At 38.4% G+C, this 21,557-nt stretch overlaps 1 protein-coding gene across 1 annotated transcript; it reads right to left on the bottom strand.

The window, feature by feature from the left end:
• Positions 1-672: 672 nt before the first annotated feature.
• UBE2D1 (ubiquitin conjugating enzyme E2 D1) lies at positions 673-16,978 on the bottom strand. The gene is made up of 7 exons (XM_075216366.1): positions 16,726-16,978; positions 6,319-6,382; positions 6,210-6,241; positions 5,638-5,715; positions 4,100-4,205; positions 3,563-3,656; positions 673-1,610 (listed from the first exon to the last, which is right to left on the bottom strand). The coding sequence occupies exons 1-7, from the start codon at positions 16,747-16,749 to the stop codon at positions 1,565-1,567; spliced, it is 444 nt and encodes a 147-aa protein (XP_075072467.1). The 5' UTR covers positions 16,750-16,978; the 3' UTR covers positions 673-1,564.
• Between the last annotated feature and the right edge of the window lie 4,579 nt (positions 16,979-21,557).

The raw sequence follows: 21,557 nt of genomic DNA, 5'->3' as shown, positions 1-21,557 counted from the left end.
CGACACCGTAATACCATCAATACTGCGCACTTATCACAGTAACGCGCGTTACAGAGGACCAGAAACCTAAGTGAAAACCCCCAATGTGTGTCGAGACGGGAGTGTGGAGGATATAATATTTTGTAGTATATATAATAAAAAAGATTAAAAAATTATTTTTCTAAGAGGGATTTTACCGTGTTATTGGTTATCAGACATAAAAATAAAAAACAAATACACATCTTTAGATAAAGATTGATCACAACACTTGTTGATTTTAAGTATTTACACAATTTATTTTCAAGTGACAGTACAGACAAGAAACTGTGCACTGATCATGTGAAATAGATAATTTGGGCATAATTAAAAAAGGAGAAGTCCATTCATATGAGATACTTAAATGTTACCATTACCCCCCCCCCTCCCCTCCCCCATAACACTAACCTTTTTTCAGAAGGCAAAGTAAACATAGAATCTATTAAATCTGTAACACCTAACTGGAATTCTGGGAAATAAACATTCAATATTTATAAACACCTAGGATGCCCAAGGTTTATCCTAGATTACAAGACAATACAAACTTTATTGTTCAGAAATGTGGGTTAGTTTCTGAAGGATCGGACCCATACAACAAAAAAAAAGTGTTAAGCTCAAAAGCAAAAAAACAAAAACAAAAAACACAAACTCCTGAAAAACATAGTAGAAAATGCATTTTATTTGTATGGAAAAAAGTGACAGTAAGGTTTGTAAAAGATCTGTGATTTGTATTATATATTGCCCATATGAAAAATCAAAACTAGAAAAATAAAAATGCGCAGAGCAAGAAACAAACAGATACATGTTTTTCTTCTTAGCAGTGCAATTCTCACATTGCAATAAACTGGTCAAGTATGCAAAAGAATAAAACAAAATTACCATTTCCCTACAATTAGCATATCAAGAATTACAGTGCAAAGATCATTTTTGTTTTTAAGAAATCTGCAATCATTTACTCTAAGGTGGGGTCTAAATACTATTTTATAGTTTCTTTAGGACTATCTGCTTTGCCTTGAAAATACTGTGCATAAAAAAAAAAAAAATCTAAAAATGAGTTTACTTACAAAGTTAAATAATATTTAGACTATACAGTAAAAAATACAAATTAAATAGTGCGCTAACAGAATAAAATCTGAACACAGATTTACAAAACAAAAAATGTTACATATGACGTATTGGTCAAGTTAATTGAAAAAAAAAAAAAAATCTAGTCTGTCTAGTTGCTTTTAATTCTGCAGTAGGATTGGTTACCAGATTAGCATGCAGAGATCCAGGTGTCTTAAAAACAGCATCAAATGTCTTTTGCAAAGTACACAAACTTAAATTATACTTTTTAATTTTCATTTCTGGAATTTGTTTTTCACTGGAGAAATATTTAAGTGTCTAAACAAAAAAAACAAAACAAACCCAAACAAAACAAAACAAAACAAAACAAAAATCAAAAGGGTCTTTCACGGTCTCTGGAACAGTAAACTGTTGGGTTTCTTCTAATTTTGAAAAACCTAGAATTTACAGTACACTGATTATAAGAAATCATAGTTTCACAAGTTTACATTGCATATTTCTGAGTCCATTCTCTTGCTATTCTGTTGTATCTGTAATGGGAAAAAAAAAAAAAAAAAAGGGACATTCAATATAATACAGGTCAATATAACTTGGAGTCTTATTTTCTGAACTATTACCCCAATTACATATAACCTTTAAAAACATTTTGAACACTAACAGTGACATTTTGATAACCATCATGTCTTTCAAAGAAAAGTCTAAATCATTTAAAAAGAGTGATTCTTAGAGGAATGACAATGTAACTAGCCCTGCAACGAACCAATCTCTGCCATTTTAGATAACATAGAACACTACCAAGGGCTCAGGAAATAGGATACCCTCCTCCCCAATATCATTCTGTCAAAAAACAAAAAGAAAAAAACGGACAGATTTATGTAGTTTAAGAACCCCATACCCCCGCTCAGTCACCATGCTTAGGCATACATAAATATTATACACTGCAGTTCCTCACTTGGTGTTACTGGGTTAGCAGTTTAAAACTAGACAGTGCACCGGATTCAATTTCATTAGTTCCAATGCATTCAGCATGCCTACAGTTAATGCTGTTGAATCATGCATGTAGTAAATGCAAAGGTGTAAATGTAACATGTGTATTTCAAGTGTTTTCAGTTTTAAATGGCTGATGGCGTTTTCTAGTTGTGGAAACAGGGCTACTAACTAGACACTTCTGTAAGCCTGTGTGGAAAGCTACTGTATATAGACTGGGAACAGTCTGACAAGACCTCAATAGAAGTGCGCACTTAGACTGAAGTGCAGTAAGCTATGGAATCTAGACTAAACCCTTTGCCAAAACCCAGCAGTTGGGGAACACCCCCCCCCCCAAAAAAAAAACCCAAACATGCATTAACGAAGAAAGCAAAGGTAATCTACCAGTTATCCCATTTGCCTGCATGCTTGTTCAGTGCGCAGCTAGTACTGCTTGAGAGTGGGCACTAAAAAATTACTCTGAGCACAGGAGATATGCTATGATTGGGCTTAACCCATGATGATGTACCTTGGAGCAAGCCTACAAATTTAGGAGCAAGGCAAATGTTAAAACATTTTAGACAATGTCTGCTAACAGACCACACACAAAGTTACGATACACCCCCCCTCCAGCCAGTAACTCGTCACACCATCATTAATTCCTCCACCCCGCTTCTCCACATTTACTCAGAGGGGAAAGGATAATACATCAGTTTTATCCCAGTCCTACAAGATCCTTGTGTGAACCCCCAGCCCTCCCTCTAGATTGTACGCTTGCAAAAGCAGGGCCATCTCTTCCCCGTCTCATGTCTATACCTTGTCAGTGTCACAGGTATTCCAGTCCCTTGTATTCAATGCATAACCTGAGTGCGCCCAAGATGACCGATTCCCTTATGCATGCAAATGTCATTTTACTATATAGTTTTGTATCACCTGTGCTTACACGTTACCAAGTCATGTATTCTTTGTATGTCCAACTGTAAAGCTAGTATATAAATAAAATTATCCAGTACCAACATGCTACACTGCTACTATTCTGAGGGCCCTTAAACACTCGGGAGGCATGAGAAGCGAAAAGCCAAAGATAAATCTATCCATAGTCCTATTATGTACGTCACCATTTTTTACATATCATTCAGAATTACTATTGGATGCACCTTCTTACAACCACCACACAAGCGGCACAGCCAGGGTAAAAAACATACAAGACAAACGTAGAGAAAATAAAGCACGGACACCATTCACAAATACTGTACCTCCTATTGGCAGGACCTGTTTTTAAAGAACAAATCTTGTTCCATCTGCAGTGATCAGAAAATAATGTCTACAGAAGAAATATAGCTTTGCTTGTTAATCTATTTAGTCAACAAGCAGAATTATACCTCCCAATTAGTAACTTGGGGCTATCAGAATTGTGAAATGGGGTAACAGAATATTCTGCAGATATTACAAAATTATTAAAAGACAATTTGAGCATTATTTATCAGTATACATCTTCAGCTGAACAGCAACATACTTTTCCTTGTCTGTCTTGTAGGTCTGTGCAATATCTGGTACTAAGGGATCATCTGGGTTTGGATCACAAAGTAAGGAGCATATGGACAACAGAACTGCAAAAAAACAAAACAAACTAGTAAGACCTAGTGGTTAAAGTATACATGATTGCAGAGGCTCAAGGTAAAGCAGTCATCATAAAACAGGTATTGAAATGTTATTGATTCACACTGCCGCTGTATATTAACTCTGCTCAGTGTTAGGAGACGTTACTAAGGGAGGCGGCAGCTGCCAGTCAGTGTGGGACCACAACTGTAACCCTTATTGGATCACTTGGAGCCCTGTGGCCTTGCTCTGATCTCACTATAGCAAACACCAGAGAGATTAACCACTAGTTAATCCACATGCTGTATCCAAGACTTGGCACTGTTTGCAAGAACCAGATTGAAACATGTTGTATTAGACTAGAGGCAGGAACCAATAATTCAAGAGGGTAACAACTTTAACCAGAAACAAAACAAAAAAACAGGTGTGAATGTTCACTGTTTGGGTCATTTACCTTTAGAGACAGTTAGCGCTGGAGACCACTGTGACCTCAGAATATCAAGACAAATACTTCCATTGCTGTTAATATTGGGATGATATATTTTTGTTGTGAATGCAACCTGAAAACACAAAATGCAATATTAAATGACCAAACAGGAAATGTTAGTTTGCCAACATTTATTCATTTACATTTTGTGATAAACCATAAAAACAGATGTACATGACCCAGGAAGGTAACAAGTTAGTGTTAAACATATTCTAATGCATTAACGTTAAGTGTTATCTTCACATCCCATTATAAACAGCTGAAGCCCCTCCCACATCTTAATGACAGTGTCCTGATGGGAAAAAAGCTGGTTCTGGAGACATTTAGGTTGTTGTGCCATCACTGGCCCCACCCCTGTGTATAAACTACTACACAGAGCAAGTCCACCAAGGTGTCAATCACGGTCCCCTCTTTAGTGAGAAAAGCACCTGCCTTCTAACATAGCATCCTAAACTTGGACATATTTGGCCAAGAGTAAACCCTACAGTTCTATTAGTTCAGTAGCTCACAGAGAATACAGATCTATCTCTATATTAATCTATAGATAAAAATAGTGGCTAAAGTGGCCGTTACTAGAGACTCCTTTAGACCACATGCACAGCCAGATGCAGTTATCTACAACACATCCTGCAATCAAACCCATTAGACGTGATGGCTACACAAAACGTAGATTGGGACAGGTGGTCTATTTGTGCTTCCACATACACAGCGATTTGTACCCAATAGGGTTAACAGCATTATTTTGGGGTTCAAATTTTATCTTGTATGGACAGGTTTACACTCCTAAAGTAAATAATGTGTAAGGTTTATGGGCCATAACCTCATTCATATTGCAGTTTAGAAGGCTACTGGAGAGCATAACCAAATTGTTTGACTTCAATTTAACTGTTGAAGAGCACAGGACAGTTCTTACAGCTTCAATGGAAGTGTACACTAAGCATTTTCTATACAGAGTAATATTGATGAAAGTGATTGCCCTAATTAAAAACAAAATCAAGTAAACCACACAGTAAAAAAACAACAACAAATAAACCATGTAGTCTTCAATCTTATCCCAACTTTCCATTGTAGTGGTTTAAAAAAATAAGTTAAAAATAAAAAGTAGCTACATCCCATCACAAAACACCTTACACTATAAAGTCATTGACTAAACTGCTGTAGATATTGGTCAACACTGAATTAGCAAAGTGTCACGTGCCCACTGAAATTTATCGATAATGTCCCACAGTCGTAATTGAATCCATGGACCAATAAAGGTTTTGGTTCTCTCAATTCCCATTGCCTTGCCATTTCAGGATGTTATTAAGCTATGCTCCCTATACTACTTCCTAAAACATGTCAACATTCAGATATGGGACAGAAAGCGCAATGGACAGATGACAAGTATAACATTTCATCTATATTATATTTAAGTCCGTAATATAGACGGACATTAATGTATAGGTGAATGTAATATACTTTAAAAAAATAAAAATAAAAAAAATAATGTGTGATCATCATCTTACCTTTGGTGGTTTGAATGGATAGTCTGTTGGAAACTGAATAGTGAGAAAGAAGACTCCACCTTGATATGGACTGTCAGGCTGAGAAACAGAAGACAAGAAAACTCCTGTGTAAATATCTCCTCAATAAACACCTACACAGTGAAGTCCACAGTTGAATTGATAAGAATACAGCTTAACATTTTACCAGGAACCAGGGGCACTCCAGTAAATGAATGATTATACAGGAGGGATTTGTTCCTGGTGAATGAATAGGCTGCATTCATGTATATCGGTTCACCTCACAAAACGGTACTACAAGTGTATGACTTAACATTTTTTTCAGAAAAATGTGGCTTTCGCTAGGTCATCCCTGTACAATTCCAATGAAATCAAGGGCTTGGAAGTGGAACTGGGCCTGTTACCACAATATGTAATTATGCTGCTTAGAATTAAAAAGCAAGATAGAGTGTTCTCTGGAGCCTGTATTTGATTTACAGATATACATTCTAGCAAATCTAGTATTTCTAGTTCTAAGGCTGATGTTTGCTATTACGAAGCAATAAGGGTAAATATGCATCTAGCTTCATACTTACAGGTCCCATAATTGTTGCCTGCCAATGAAACACTGAAAAGAGAAAACAAGAAACTTAAACAATGTTACCACAATATGTAAAAAAAATAAACAGACTGTATGCAACTTACTGTCATCACCCACTGGTCCTGCAGAGCATTGAGCAGGAGGATCACGTTGCAAATCAGTTAACTCCTTAAAGAGGGAAAGAAATAATTTAAAATAAATGTAAAATAAATACATGAGCTTTATTCACAGAAAATGTGTAAATGACGGAACTAAATTTAAATAAAGTTTCACACAATCCATGACTATAAATTAGAGTATTTTAATGATTTTACAAAGGGTGCTCTGAACAGAAAACTTTAGATTTCAAAACAAAATGGTCATTTAAAAACTTTCTATGAAATTTGATGTGAAACCAACAAAAACTAAATAAATATACAATTGAAAACAACTTTACAACACAAAATTATGTCCTTAAAAAACAGCACAATTTCCCCAACATCACAAACTGAATAGTCACCTTTCATCCTAAGTAACCAGCCACAAATTTAAAATGGCTCGTGGCACATTCACTGCGTTTTCTTTAAGGGTACATCTAAAATTATGAGATTACCTTTTATTAAAAAAAAAAAACCCCAAAAAAACCCCACAACCTACTAATACCAGAAAGAATAAGTTTCTATACCAACTAGTTTTCCAACAGCTCTATACACTCTCCCTCTAAACAATCATTCATGGGGGAATTCAATTGACTGCATCAGTCAACCTACGCACTATTACCGTTTATACGGTAATTTCAATGCTCTTTTTTGCTCGCAGCTCTGAGAGCCGCGAGCAAAAATCTACGTTAAAATTACAGTCAATTGAATTTCCCCTCGCAGACTTATTTCTTCCCAGTCTTCCAACACCCATTTCACCTTCAAAATCTACCCCATTCATCAAGAAACTTCCGTCAGGAACCCCCAGTCCCATCATTTCTGGTGATTGGGTCAAAGTTCTTCTCTTCACACCTTCTCTACTCTCTCTCAATGTCTGCCTTCATCTCTTCAACTTGTCCTTCTCTATTTAATAATTTTGCCATGACCCATCCTTAAGAATTCTCTCTCGACTCTGCCTATAACAACCACAAAATATCTGTCCCTTTCACCAATAAATTACTCAAACTACAAACACCTTACCAGCTTCATCTCACCACTCCACAGAGAAACTGCACTTACTAAAGTCACCAACAATCTGCCAAGCCCAAGGGTCACAGCTGGACATCCTTGAAGTCCAAGGCAGTATATATACACACAGGTATATAGAAATATGAGCTTCCAAGGAAAATGACTTATAGTTCATATTTTGGGAAATCCGGGTGTCACTCCATACTCAGGAGAAGAAATCACACCAGGGTTGTGAATGACAGGTACAAGTGGTATCCGTGAACAGCTAAAATCACATATATTTGGAAAAGGTATGTCACATTCTCAAAATTCCATCATGTTTGGTATTTAAATGTGCGGGAAGTTATGACCGGTTTATTGAAGGGAAAGTTATGTCTCTGGGAAAATCTGAGAAAATCTAAGACCGGTCAAATCTTAGGAATAGTTTTGAACAAGCCTTAGATGACACCCAACGGACATTTCCGCCCCCACATTAACATTCACACTGCCATTGTGAATGCCGTCCCATTTAAGTTTGCTTAAAAACCTGTGTTTTGAAAAGGCAAGGTGTAAGGGGATAAGCTGTCGATCTTCCAAGCCAATTTCTCTTGGCCAGAATATATCACTTATCTGTAAGGTATGCTCTGAATTGAATTCATTTTATTTTAAACTGTTTTGCTTGTTATGCCAATCTATTAATGGTTATTATTTTTTTTTATCTGTATGCCCTTTACTTTTGTATATTAATTCTATAATTTTATATATTGCGTCTTTGATACGGTAACGAATCAATTAGCCTGTTAAGAAATAGCTCGACAAACTTAACCCTTTGAATCCCGGTGTGTGATTTGTTGATACATTTGATTAAGCTTAGTGTGTGCTTGTATTTACATCTGTGTAACAGTCTGGAGGTGAGGAGTTAACCCTTTGCTTGCTGGTGTGAGTCTTGCTAGTCTGGATATATAGAAGCCTTGTGTGCCGGTGTGGGACAGTATATTGGGGTCTTATTGCCCGTATTCAATAGGTGGTGGCAAACCTGAAGTGTGAGGTGCGAGCGCTGTTTGGGGGCGATTCAGTAGGTCTATAACCTGTGTGATAGGTAGAGAGACTGCAGGCTGGAATCGTGTGACCTCATAGCAAACACCAGAAAGTCACGGTAGCTGAGAGCGTGTTCGTGACACTTTTGCAATTGCAGTGCAAACAAGTAAAAGCCATATCATGGCTAAAAGGCAGTGTACTTTGCAAAATGTATGGAAATAAAAGTCTATTATGCATGGGACAAAAATCTTACCCCAGGATCACAACTTTATCTCAAGATAGGAGTTAATATATTTAACTAAAGCCAATACATTTCTGAATGTCATTGGTAATTCTTTCCTATAGGGCAGGGGTAGGCAACCTGCGGCTCTCCAGGTGTTGTGAAATTACAAATCCCAGCATGCCTTGCCACCTATCTGCTGGTCATCTACTGGCAAAGCATGCTGGGACTTGTAGTTTCGCAAACACCTGGAAAGCCGCAGGTTGCCTACCCCTGCTATAGGGCAACTTACAGGATTTAGCAGCCCTTCAACAGCATTGCACAGTAGTTATTTTAAAGTCTGCCAAGTTCCTGAAAACGGTTACACATCTATTATTCTTAATTCCCCGAATTAGTTAGAAAGGCAAAGCAAGCTGCAGGAAGACTTTCATGTTAAAGTTAGTTTCTTCTTTCAGAGTGCATAACCTGCATATATATATATATATATATATATATATATATATATATATATATATATATATATATATATATATATATATATATCCTTTCTGGTTGCAATTACCAGCGACATGATTAATAACATACTGAAAGATTATAAACTTTACTAATGGAGGAATTGATTCAGACATTTCCCACTTCAATGAGATAATGTGCATAGTAGAAGGAAATGAACATTGCAACAGAATTTTCAGCTTTTCATAAAGAGCAAAGATTAAAGTCTACTGCTGGTGATTGCTCTTCAAGGGCCACTAAAAGAACTCACTCTGCATTTAAGTGGTCCAGACATCTAGTGGGACAGCCATTTACTGGGCTGAACGATAGCCTATCAAGTCACTAGGAATGAGGCACTCAGCACTAGTTTCTAAGTGAATTCTTAGGCAGCATAATCATGGATACTGGTTCAGCAGTTTCCAAATATATATGTAGAAGAACATAGATTTGACATTTTATTCACGATTGCTATGCAATTGGCTGCAAGTTACTGTTCTCTGCCAAGGGCCATTTTTTTTTTTTTTTTTTTTTTTTTAAAACCTGGCCAAGATTAGTTGAGAATGAGATTTGTAGCGTTTTCATTTAAGACAACTATATTTTAGATTTAGTGGTACTTTAATTTATACAAAAACAAACTCCTGATTTGCACTTAGAAATACTTGTCAAACCCAACGACATTGACCTTAACGTCCAATTTCCATTAAGCGCATTAAACGGAGCAAAATGTATGCAGAAAAGCCAACGGTGCAACACACAGGGCCACAAGTAAAAAGTGGATATGAGGATGGAATCCATTGTCAGACTGGTTTGCACCCATTGTATAGCAGTAAAAACACCAGTTAACGCTTGCTTTTTTAACACCAGTAGGTGCGAGGCCTAAATAAGACTTGTATAAAATTTTTGCGTTTAATTTTATATACATACACTTGGAAAGAAAAAAAAACAAAAAAAACAAACTCTGCACTAAAATTCCATACTATAAGAAAAATTGAACATTTAAAATATTTTTTTAAAAAAACCTATCGTGCCTCCACAATGAAATTATAAATCAGAGTCTGCAGAACACCTCACATCTACAAGCAATGATGTGGGAAAATGGCTATTAGCAGCTTCACACTTACAGCCAACACATGAAGACTGCAAATATATGCAGTGCAGTACTCCTACAGACTGCAGACTCATCTAATGTTCACTTTGGATAAAAAGACAAGGAAAGACTCAAATCAGTACATAGAAGGCTAATCACAAGTATGCAATAAAGCAAAGAACATTTCACATACTACAAAGCAATAGTTAAATACTTTAAGGTAGGGTATTTTTGGGACGTTAAAACAAAATTAAGACTACATACATTAAACCACTTTTTATGCCTACAAAATGGTCCTATACATTCAGGCACATTAATAAACCCCCAAATTTGGATGATTTATTTGCCTTGACACTGCCGAGTGGTTTATTTATAATGTGAAAGGATTCTCCTCTCATATGAGGACATACAGAGGTGGAGCACTGGTTAGAAGAGAAAGTAAAAATGTGAAATGCAACTGAAGGGGAAGTACTATTTTGAATGCAGTATTTTTCCGTGCCTAGAAAGCAAAAAAAAAACAAAAACGCATTCAGTCCAAGTAGTAATCGGAACCGCTGATCATCTGTCACATGAGAGTGCTTTATCTCTTTAACAGAAGTATTTGCAAATGAACAGCACAGATGTAAAAAAAAAAAAAAAAAAAAAAAAAAAAAAAAGACTCCTCATACTGTATATGTGGGTGTCTCCCTCAACCCTTTTGATTGTAAGCAGGACACCCACACTCTTTCAATGTATATTACTGTACAATAAGCTTTGTATTTTTTTTTATTTTTTTTTTTAAAGGTCTACATAATGTTTCCATTACAGAAATAGAATATATTCCTCGCATCCTACCATTTATAAAATTCTTGTTTAAGCCTTAAGTCATCATAACTGTAGATAAGATATACTAAATTGCTTATTATATGGTGCAACAGCATAGGTTAGATTACTGTCCTAACAGCAAAAAACAGATGTATTTGCATACCTCTTGACAATATATCTTGCAGTGGGTGTTATTATTCCCATAGTGCCAAGACCCCACCCCCCCCCCCCTCAAACCTCTACTCTGTAGATCATTCTGTGCAGCTTCCACTCTGATCCAAGTGCAAGACAAATGTTATTGATTTAGGGGTTAAAAGCTTATGCAGATTTACTTTAGAGCCACAAGATGTCTTATGTACTACATATGTGAAATAAAAACACTATCATTATTTAAAATAAAAATCTATAAAGCAAATATATTTAATATTACAATTGTTTGCACAAAATGATTGGGGTTGCTTTAGTAAAACCACTTAAACTTACAAATATTTGTTCTGTATGTGTAAGATACTGTTCTCTGTACCCCTAGTTGACACCTCTCTGATAATCTGCCAAAAGTATCTTTTCCACTGAGAAGAAAAAAACCCTCAGATATTAGAGGTCTTGTTTTTCAATCACAGGGCAGAGTATTAGGTTACAGGAATTAAAAGCATGCTGTACTGACTGACGAACCGATGACCATCTTCACTCCGCTGGATAAAATGGTGAAAGCCCTTGATTGAAAAAATCTAAGTTATTTCAACGCAGGTGCATCCTTCAATCCAAGGCAAAACAGGAGCATTTCCACAGAAGACTTATAAAGGTGAAAAATGTAATTTTCATTCTCTGCACTCCCATAGGAATATTAGTACAACTATGTTCTGCAAAATGTGATGTTAAATGAATGATTGCTTATTGGATAATCTGTACATTACAGGTCTCATTAAAATACTGGAAGGCCATGGACTCCTGAGGAATTAAACCAAAATAGTACAGGGCCTGCACATCCTACAACGTGTCACAATTATATTTGTAAAACAGAACAAACCTGAATTATTGGTTAGAAGGCAGTAAGGCTTCATAACCAGTGGTGTTTATTTTAGTTAAAAACAAAAATGACAAAAATGTTAGACAAAGGAATCATTGATTCCTATATCAAAACTGATCTGCATAATTGAGATAATTTACACATATATCTATATATCCATCTTCCTGCTACAGACATATGGGGGCATATTCAATTAGGTTGCCGGTAAAACGGTATCGCAATATTGTGGATTTTCGTTCGCAACCCTATGGAGTGCGAACGAAAATCCACATTATTGCGGTACCGTGGATTAACTTCATGGCCCGTTCCGGCGCTACCCGGCAGACCGGAAACCTATTTGAATATGCCCCATGGTCTCTTAACATCTGTGTTTAAGAGTTGAGATCAATAACCCCATGTCTTGTAGTGGTTGTTATGAATTATCCAAGTTCAATTATTATATACTTATTTATAAGGCGCCACTGATTCCGTAGCGCCGGACACAGAATCAAGTAACAAATAGATAGATGAGGTAATACATGTAATAGCACAGATGAGTGAGTAATGCTATGGGGACTCTCACAGAGTGCAGCAAAAAACATGACAGTACCAGGGACAGTACACAGATGTGTGACAACAGGTAGAGAGGGCTTACATTTTAAGAGGGGTCGTGAGACAGTAGGACCAACAAATGTTACTATTATAGCAAGGGCCAGGCAGATAAGCAAATTCAATAGAATTACAGTGCTTCACATCACTACTGTGTGTAAATGGGGGACCCTGCTCCTTCCATACACAATCTGGTTTCCTATTTCCCTCCATTGCCCTCAGTAGACACTGCCTGTGTCACCCCTGACCACACTAACCTAAACCCACCCACTGCTTCTCACAAAACTAATGACCACACTATTAATAATATTTCAAGTTATCAGAGCCCAGCAAGCAGTACATCTATTCATACTGCTATTCAAAAACGCAAATATTCATAGGAAAGTTCTATGTACAGCAGGGGTGGACAAAATTCATTAGTGTAAAATCTCCTTTTTACAATATCCCTAAAGTGTACTTGTAACCAACACAACTTGTTACCTTAATGGACAGCATAATAAGCCTGGCACAAAGCACTCAGACAAACTTCCTAAATCATTCACAAAAAATGGTTACCATGCTAAATTTAAGAACCAACATATCCAATTATAACAGTAAAAAGGAACAGACTATGCACATTTTCTTTTTAAATGTATTGACATAAAGGTGATAAACTATAAATAAATATACATCCACAGCATCCTGCATCAAGGACCACAAGGCACAGAAAACCCCAGAGTCAAACAACTTTTCTTTAGGCTATAAAATAAAATAAAAGTGGGGATATTCTGGTATCACACCTGGCTGTGGCCTTGAATAATATTACAGAGCATAAACCATGCCACCCGAGAGGAAAAGCGAAGTTCTCAGTTATACCCAATCCAACAACTGATCGCACTTTTGAATTTCAATATACATATTCTTGTTTTCACGGATAGCGAGGAGGCTGAAATTTAGACTGATGTGAATGTCATATTCCCTGTACAGCACTGCATAATTGGTGGCGGTATATAAATATATATTAGCACGTAGGCTCCACTCTATCATAAGTTGTAAACTTGACCACTTAGGACAATACTACAAACATTATCCCAAAGAAAAATCTGATTGCTTAAATTGCCAATACCACTTTGGGTTGAATAAAATGGTATTAAGAGGTCTCTTGCTAGAGACAACCAAAAATTATTACCACAAACATAGTGGAGCGTAATAATCTGGCTCAGAATTTCCACTGGTTAAGGATTCCCCTTTTATTAGGCTTGACCATGAAGACATTGGAGATCACAACAGGGTAAAGCATGCATTCCACAGAGTGAAGGGCCAAATTTTGGAGTACAGAGTTTCCCTTTTTATTTATGATCTGCTGGTGTCCCTTATAAAACATCACTGCCGAAGCTGGTTTCTGAATAGTAAATACAGAAAAATCCAAAATATTTTGTATTCATCTTCACTTATGAGGTTAACTGAACTAAATGTTGGCTTGGACCACTGTAGCATTTTCATAGGGATCTGAACCACACCAACCCTTGATACCAGAGATACTAGGTCTCCCACCTACCCCCAATAACTAGCTGACATTGCTAAATTAAGTACCGACTCTCTGGTTGGTAGAATGAATACAACGTATATATAAAGTAGTTAGACTCACTCCCATCATTTCTATTTGGATTTTCCCTATGTTCTGCTCTCCACTGTCTATATGTAATTAAAGCTTTGATGATAACCATTTTGGAAATGCTGTGATTTTAAATAAGTGCCATTAGTAAGGATGCAAAACAAACATTTATCGTCTGAAGTTTCAAGTCATCAAAACACAGAATATTACAAACATTTAGCAGAATATAAAAGCTATTTAAAGATCATTGTCTAAAAATCAAAACTGAAACTAAAGAAGCCTCTACAATTTGTACCTTACAAAATTTACCAGTACAGGAATTTATGTACTTATCACAGCCTGTGTCAGACTAAGTAAACATTATCTGAATGATCTTTGATTACCCTCATAACAGAATGTTAAAAAAAAAAACAACCCCCAAAACCCTAAAATAACGTATGGAACTTGTACAAAACTATCAGGTCCAGACTGGCCAATTGACAACTCCAGCAAAACAGTATTAAACAGACATGTTGGCTTCTATTGCCAAATTTCCTAGGGAGATCTGTCTGAATATCCACTGACAACTTCAACCCCGTTCATAAGCAGTCAACATTGTGTACATTATTTTTCCACAACCTTGCATCAATATGGATCTGATGAACTACCTACAATTACAATATTAGAGAGGTTTAAGAGTCAGCAGACTGCATTCTGCTCTAGTTCAAAAATATTCCTTGGGGCTCGTTAAAGCAATCTGTTCAATAATGCATCTGAAAGCCCTTGAATCAATATAATGCTGTGTCTTTCAAAAACATTGTTTCCCCATCATCTCAGCACATATTTAAATGATTTAGTACATACTGCTGGTCCTTTAAGGGTTACTCACTACACATTTCACAATGAATCATGTGAGCTCCAAGAGGAGTCACAGTGGTTCTGGCAGGGTGCGTTTCAAGTGATAACATAAGTCAGCAATAAAGACATGAGGAAATTGTGAGAAGGAAGGCCCAGACCAAAGCAGACAATGCAGAGTGTGCTGCTGGCATAATTATGGGTAGGAAAAGCAATACGGTATTTTTTGGTAAACAAATCTCCCTGTCCAAAAAATAAAGTATCAGGTACATTATTCTACACACATTTACAATTTAGCAGACTAGGTGGTCAATGTAAACAACAATTTCTCAGGAGGGGAAGTCAGCATATTCAAACATCCATATAATACCATTACTCAAGCTATATATTTTTGGAAGCCTATCAAACCCCCACATAGCTGAAAGGCAACATAAGATAATTTCCTAAGAAAATCACTATTCACTAAATTAGTTGGGTGGAAAATCTGACCAAGACCAATACAAAGAGAACTCAGTATTTTAATAAATATTCCCAACACCTACACTTTCATCTCCATGAACGTTGCTAATGTCATTATATATGACAAAGGATCACAGGAAACAAATGCAAACACACATCAACATTTAAACCTTGTAGTCATAGGAAGCATAACAAATAAAAAGCAGCTACATATTTTGCTTGCTAGCAGGCTTCCCTTGAAGCTGCTCAAATTCTTATAGGTTTCTAGCTAAAAAGAGAGTCAACATCTATAGCGCTTAAATCCCTCTATGCCAGTGGATTCCAAACATTCTCACTTCGAGGAACCCCCAGGGTCTCAATTTTTTCAAGGCACCCCTAAGCCAAAATAATTACCAAGTAGTCCCCCGGCTTGCTTACCAGCAGCCCTGGACATGGCACTCCTGCAAGATCGCCGAGGCACCCCAGGGAGCCATGGCACACAGTTTGGGAACCACTGCAGTCTATGCTGACACACTAAAGTGGATAGGGGACACAACCTATCACACAGGAGGGCTGATGTCCTGAAAACATTATATACAGCACCTTTAGAGCTACAGCACTATAACTAGCACTTTTTAAGCTGTAAAAGCGCTAGCATCCAAAAGCACCAGTATTACACCACCCTTAAAGCAGATTTACTACAAATGTCAGGAAATGCTTACAAGACATGCTGAATAGCTGAAGGAAATATGTAATAAATAGATCTCACATAAACAAGTCAAATACCATGACCTAAATACAAAGTAGCTATTATATTATATGGTTTACCATAAGAAGCCATGAGTCAGTCTTCGGGCTAACATTCTAAATTGAGATATATATATATATATATATATATATATATATATATATATATATATATATATATATATATATATACACACACACACACATACACTGAATACATAGATAAATGCTGAGGAGCAAAAATATTTGAGAAAATATATAATTTTAACATGGTGCTAGTTCTTCTTACATGAAGATTGTTAGACTGTAAGGTGACAGATGACACAGGTCTGTCCATATAATATAGTGTACTAAGGAGATACAGCCGCGCTGGTGACCCTGTGACGCCCCAATCACTGGGGCTCATCGTCCCCCTACAGGGCCTGCCATGGGGCGTCTGGTGACGATGGATGTGGATGCCAGCAGACCGAACCAGGAGGCCCCCATTGTTCCCCGGGGCTCCCCCCAGCCATACTTACTTTCTGTATTCTCTTCAGCGCCATGGAGGAGGGCGGGAGAGGAGCCGACGAAGGTAGGAAAGAAATGGCCGAACGCCGGGGTTCAGAGGCTTCCGCTCCCTGCGGCCGTTCCGTGGACAGAAGGGATCGAGCAACGAGCGTGTGTGATAGGACGCGGGTCAGGCCTGTCACTGCGGCTCCTGTGCTGTGGAAAGGAAGCGACTCACTCGCGATCACTGCCGGCCCGTGGCCTGACTCACTATGGGCGGAGACGAACGCAGCAGGGAGGAGCTACGGCCGTAGCGCTTCCTTTTCTTTCCGCTGGTAGCAGATGATGTCAGACAGGAGCATCACGGATATTGTAGTCCACGAGCGAGTTTCCCACTTCTTTTTTTTTTTTTATCAACATAACTTTATTGAGATACTAAAGATCAGATTATTTTCATTGTTGGATTTCTGTTCTATTCATTACACCAGGAAGGAACAAAAATATATCCATTCATTCTAGATTTATAATACCAGAATATGGGGGTATTTTGGGTTGCCTATTGTTAGATAATTTACTGCTAGCCAAGCTATTCACTTTTTGCAGACAAAGGGGCCTATGTATGAATCTCAGAAGAGGTTTAAATCCCTGAAACATTATCAAGTAACAAGGCAATTTATTATTAGATCATTGCAGCAGATAATGGAGACCCACATTCATTGCAAATACTCTACTATTTGTATTAGATTTGGCACTGTGAAAATCTTGTGCCTTATAAATATGGGATAATAATAAAATCCCCATTGGTGGCTATGGGGACTGCTATTATGCACTAATTATCAAGGTCCTCCAAAATTTGAAGCTTGACCCTGACAGCTAATGCCATCTGAAGAAGGTGTTGGCTGTTGTATTCTATGGGGAGAGCATCGCAGGAGAGAAATCCTCATAAGAAACTGTAATATAGATTATTAGGTGGGACAGGCTTCTAGCGGAGACACTGTCCCGGCTAATCAATTTTAATAAATTGCCACATTAATTTCTTATTATTGCAATAAAAAATGAGAATTAACCTGAGCAATATGCGATGGACAAATAGACCCCAAGGTACTCTACATTTTCCAACATAACAAGACTACTGAAGATCATAGTGCAATTTTTTTTTCTGTATACCCCAGTTCAATGAATATTAACAGGTGTAACCCCTATTAGCCTGAGCAATGCTTGATGGGTTGTGCACCATAATAGAGGCTACCTCTATTTCTGCCACAAGGCTTCAAGATAGCCTTGACCTTGTCTTGTAGTCAACCCGAGAAACAGTGAGTTCAGGATTGACACCTGAGATACAAAGAAAGCTGCAGTAAAAAAATATAGGCAGTATTTCAAGTGTGAGATCAGTAAGAGCCACACAGAGCTACAGAAATATTGATTTATGGCATGCTGGAACCAATAGTACACCAAGGGCTGGATTAATAACGAGCCTGATGGGGCTGCAGCTCCAGGCCCCTCCACACAAATAGGCCCATGAAGAATCATTGTTTAATATATTTTATTTTAGATTCCGTATATATCGCAAATAAATCATACTGACTGCCAGTGAATGGGAACAAGAAAGACACTATCTGGCAGGCACTATAATTATGAGTCATTGTTATAACTCATAATTTATGGGCTGGTTGGCTGGCTTCATGTACTGTGAATTACCAGCATTGGCAGGGGAGGTATCGATCGCGTCGGACAAGTAAAACACAGACACATTTCCCACCACTGACAGATTGTCAGCGGCTGATCAAGTGGAGCGCACACTCACTGCGGATAGCCTGGGTACTGAACTACTCTACAACCTGGATTAGGAGTTAAAGGTCGCCGGCAGTGGAGGAAGGCTGGCGGACCTCTGTGATGAGGGTGAGTGTCCTTAATTACAAGTTGGTCGTACTGGACACACGTTTACCCAGCATCTGGCTATACTGACCACACATACTGGCCTCATACTGGGTGCACATAACAGCAGCTGTTAGTATGTCAATACTAAGAACAAAGTGAAGCACTCAAAAACCCAGACCTCAGGTAGCATAAATCTTTAGAACAATTGATGTAATGTTTATCATTAAGCAATTTTTATTTGCAAGAGAAACATAGTGGCTTAGTGGTTAGCACTTCTAACAGCAGCACAGTCAAAAGTTCAATTCCCGACCATGGCCTTACACAATCTAAATAATTTGAAGCCTTAAATTGTAGTTTCCCAAACGCCTGCTTACCAGTACAGTAGTGGAACATCCCTCATGGATGACAGAGGCAAGAAAGAGAACCAACGGCTCCAAATGCACATCTGTGCGATTCTCCCTACACGGATAGATGTTACGATGCTACTGCATGCAAATAGATTACAGACATTTCTGACCTGGGTCTGATAATCAGTAGTCTAGGCAGAGAACTGACAATACTTTCAATATATCCCTGTTATTTCTCACTGAGGATGCAATTTGCAATCTTCTGTCTATATTGACATAATTTACGCTTCACTAATTCGATTGACGCCATTTTTATATTCAATTTGTTTTGTCATTATTTATGGTCAGTAAAATAACATGACTGTACCTCTCAACTGTCCTGATTCCATCAGTATAGTCCCTATTTTGGGGGACAGTCCTGTTCAGCAAAATACTGCAGAAACCTGGGCAGTATGGTGGCTAAGTGGTTAGCACTTCTGCCTCACAGCACTGGTGTCATGAGTTCAATTCCCAGCAATGGCCTTATCTGTGTGGAGTTTGTATAATCTCCCCGTGTTTGCGTGGGTTTCCTCCGGGTGCTCCGGTTTACATACTAGTAGGTTAATTGGCTGCTATCAGAGACCCTAGTCTCTCTCTCTGTCTGTCTGTGTGTATGTTAGGGAATTTAGACTTTAAGCTCTAATGGGGCAGGGACTGATGTGAATGAGTTCTCTGTACAGCGCTGCAGAATCAGGTGCACTATATAAATAAATAGTGATGATGATGATGAAACCAGTTAGTGGTGCGAATATAAAGTAAGGTAAGAGGAGAGGGAGGCACTTACTTCCGTGGTGCTGGCCACAACCCCTCTAGTGGCACAGTGCTCACAATAGACCCTTGCAAATTTCCAGCTCCAGGCCCATGTAGCCATTAAGCTGTCCCCGAGTACACCAAGACCAAAACTGCTAAATCACCCATTCTGTAAGTAGAGTTGTGATGTCGGTGATCACAATCACATGAATAGAGCCTGACCTCCTGTACCTTAGAGATGTTCAATAAAAGTGTGAACTATATTGAGAGATGGTCTGGAGCCCTTTTTAAACTAACAGAGATGACCGTCATTCAGCCTGGCTTTCAAACCTGCATGTGTAATTGCCTTTCCACATTCCAATCCAGGGGTGTAAAGAGACTGAGCTAGTCCATAGGTACCCATAGCAGAAGGTTGGTGCACCATTACAAAATGGAGCTTATTTGGAGCATGACGGTGAAACACCAAGATCAGGGGTGGGCAAACCTGTCCTCAAGGGCCATATCCAGTTCATGTTTTTAGGATTTCTGTCTGTAGAAACAGGTGGGATAATTACTGACCCAGCCAAATAGATTAACTCAGCTGTACATGATTAAAGAAATCCTAAACACATGAACTGGATATGGCCCTTGAGGACAGGTTTGCCCACCCCTGACCAAGATCCAGATATGCACCCACTTTACTGACACCCAGGGGCAGGCTGGGTAGGGGGGCACCTGCCCCCTGGGCCGTTCCAATAGTGGGCTACCCTGGGCTGGGTCCCCTGCATTTTTTTTCCTTTAAAATGTTCCTACTAGGCTGCTGAGTCGGGTCTTGCCCCCCAGGCTAAAATTTGCCCTTCCCTGTATCCCCCTGGAAAAGAGATACATGTAAAATATGCAATAACAGACCTGCTAATGTTGTGAAGGGGCACAGTGTGATGGTGAAGGAGAACAGTGCCATGGTGAATTGGCACTGTGTGATGATGAAGGGGCACAATGTGACGTAACTGGTCGAAATGTGATGGTGAAGGGGTACAGTGTGATGGTGAAGGAGTACAATGTGATGGTGAAGGGGCACAGTGTGATGGTGAAGGAGTACAATGTGATGGTGAAGGGGCACAGTGTGATGGTGAAGGAGTACAATGTGATGGTGAAGGGGCACAGTGTGATGATAAAGGAGCAGTGTGATGATGAAGGAGCAGTGTGATGATGAAGGAGCAGTGTGATGATGAGAGAGAACAGTGTGATGATGATGAGACACTGTGCAATAGTGAAGGATTAGTGTTATGAAGTGGCAACTCAGTGGCCTAGTGGTTAGCACTTCTGCCTCACAGGACTGGGGTCATGAGTTTGATTCCCAACCATGGCCTTATCTGTGTGGAGTTTGTATGTTCTCCCTGTGTTTGCGTGGGTTTCCTCCCACACTCCAAAAACATACTAGTAGGTTAATTGGCTGCTATCAAAATGTGTGTGTGTGTGTGTGTGTGTTAGGGAATTTAGACTGTAAGCTCCAATGGGGCAGGGACTGATGTGAATGAGTTCTCTGTACAGCGCTGCGGAATTAGTGGCGCTATATAAATAAATGATGATGATGACAGTGTGATGGTGAAGGAGCAGAGTGTTATGATGAGAGAGCACAGTGTGATGATGAAGGGGCCTAAATACATATTACTTTATTTTGACCCAACTACTTAAAAAAGGGACTATTATGTAATTATTTTGGCTTAGCGGTGTCTTGAAAAAATTATAGAGACCCTAAGAGTGCCTCGAACTGAGAAAGTTAGGGAACCACTGCATTATTGTGCATTATTTGTTTACACCTAGGCATTGCAGTACAGAAGCCTTGCTGTGCATTCAAAAAATGTTGCATG

This window comes from Mixophyes fleayi, chromosome 6 (assembly GCF_038048845.1).
Source record: "Mixophyes fleayi isolate aMixFle1 chromosome 6, aMixFle1.hap1, whole genome shotgun sequence".
Classification (NCBI taxonomy): Eukaryota; Metazoa; Chordata; class Amphibia; order Anura; family Limnodynastidae; genus Mixophyes; species Mixophyes fleayi.
This window is presented reverse-complemented; position numbering and strand designations above follow the sequence as displayed.

Excerpts from the sequence above, each read along its gene's own strand:
- UBE2D1 (XM_075216366.1), bottom strand. The coding sequence starts at position 16,749 with ATGGCGCTGAAGAGAATACAGAAA. Across the intron at positions 6,383-16,725 it reads CGCTGAAGAGAATACAGAAA|GAGTTAACTGATTTGCAACG; the intron begins GTAAGTATGGCT and ends TCCCTCTTTAAG. Across the intron at positions 6,242-6,318 it reads AGGACCAGTGGGTGATGACA|TGTTTCATTGGCAGGCAACA; the intron begins GTAAGTTGCATA and ends TTCTCTTTTCAG.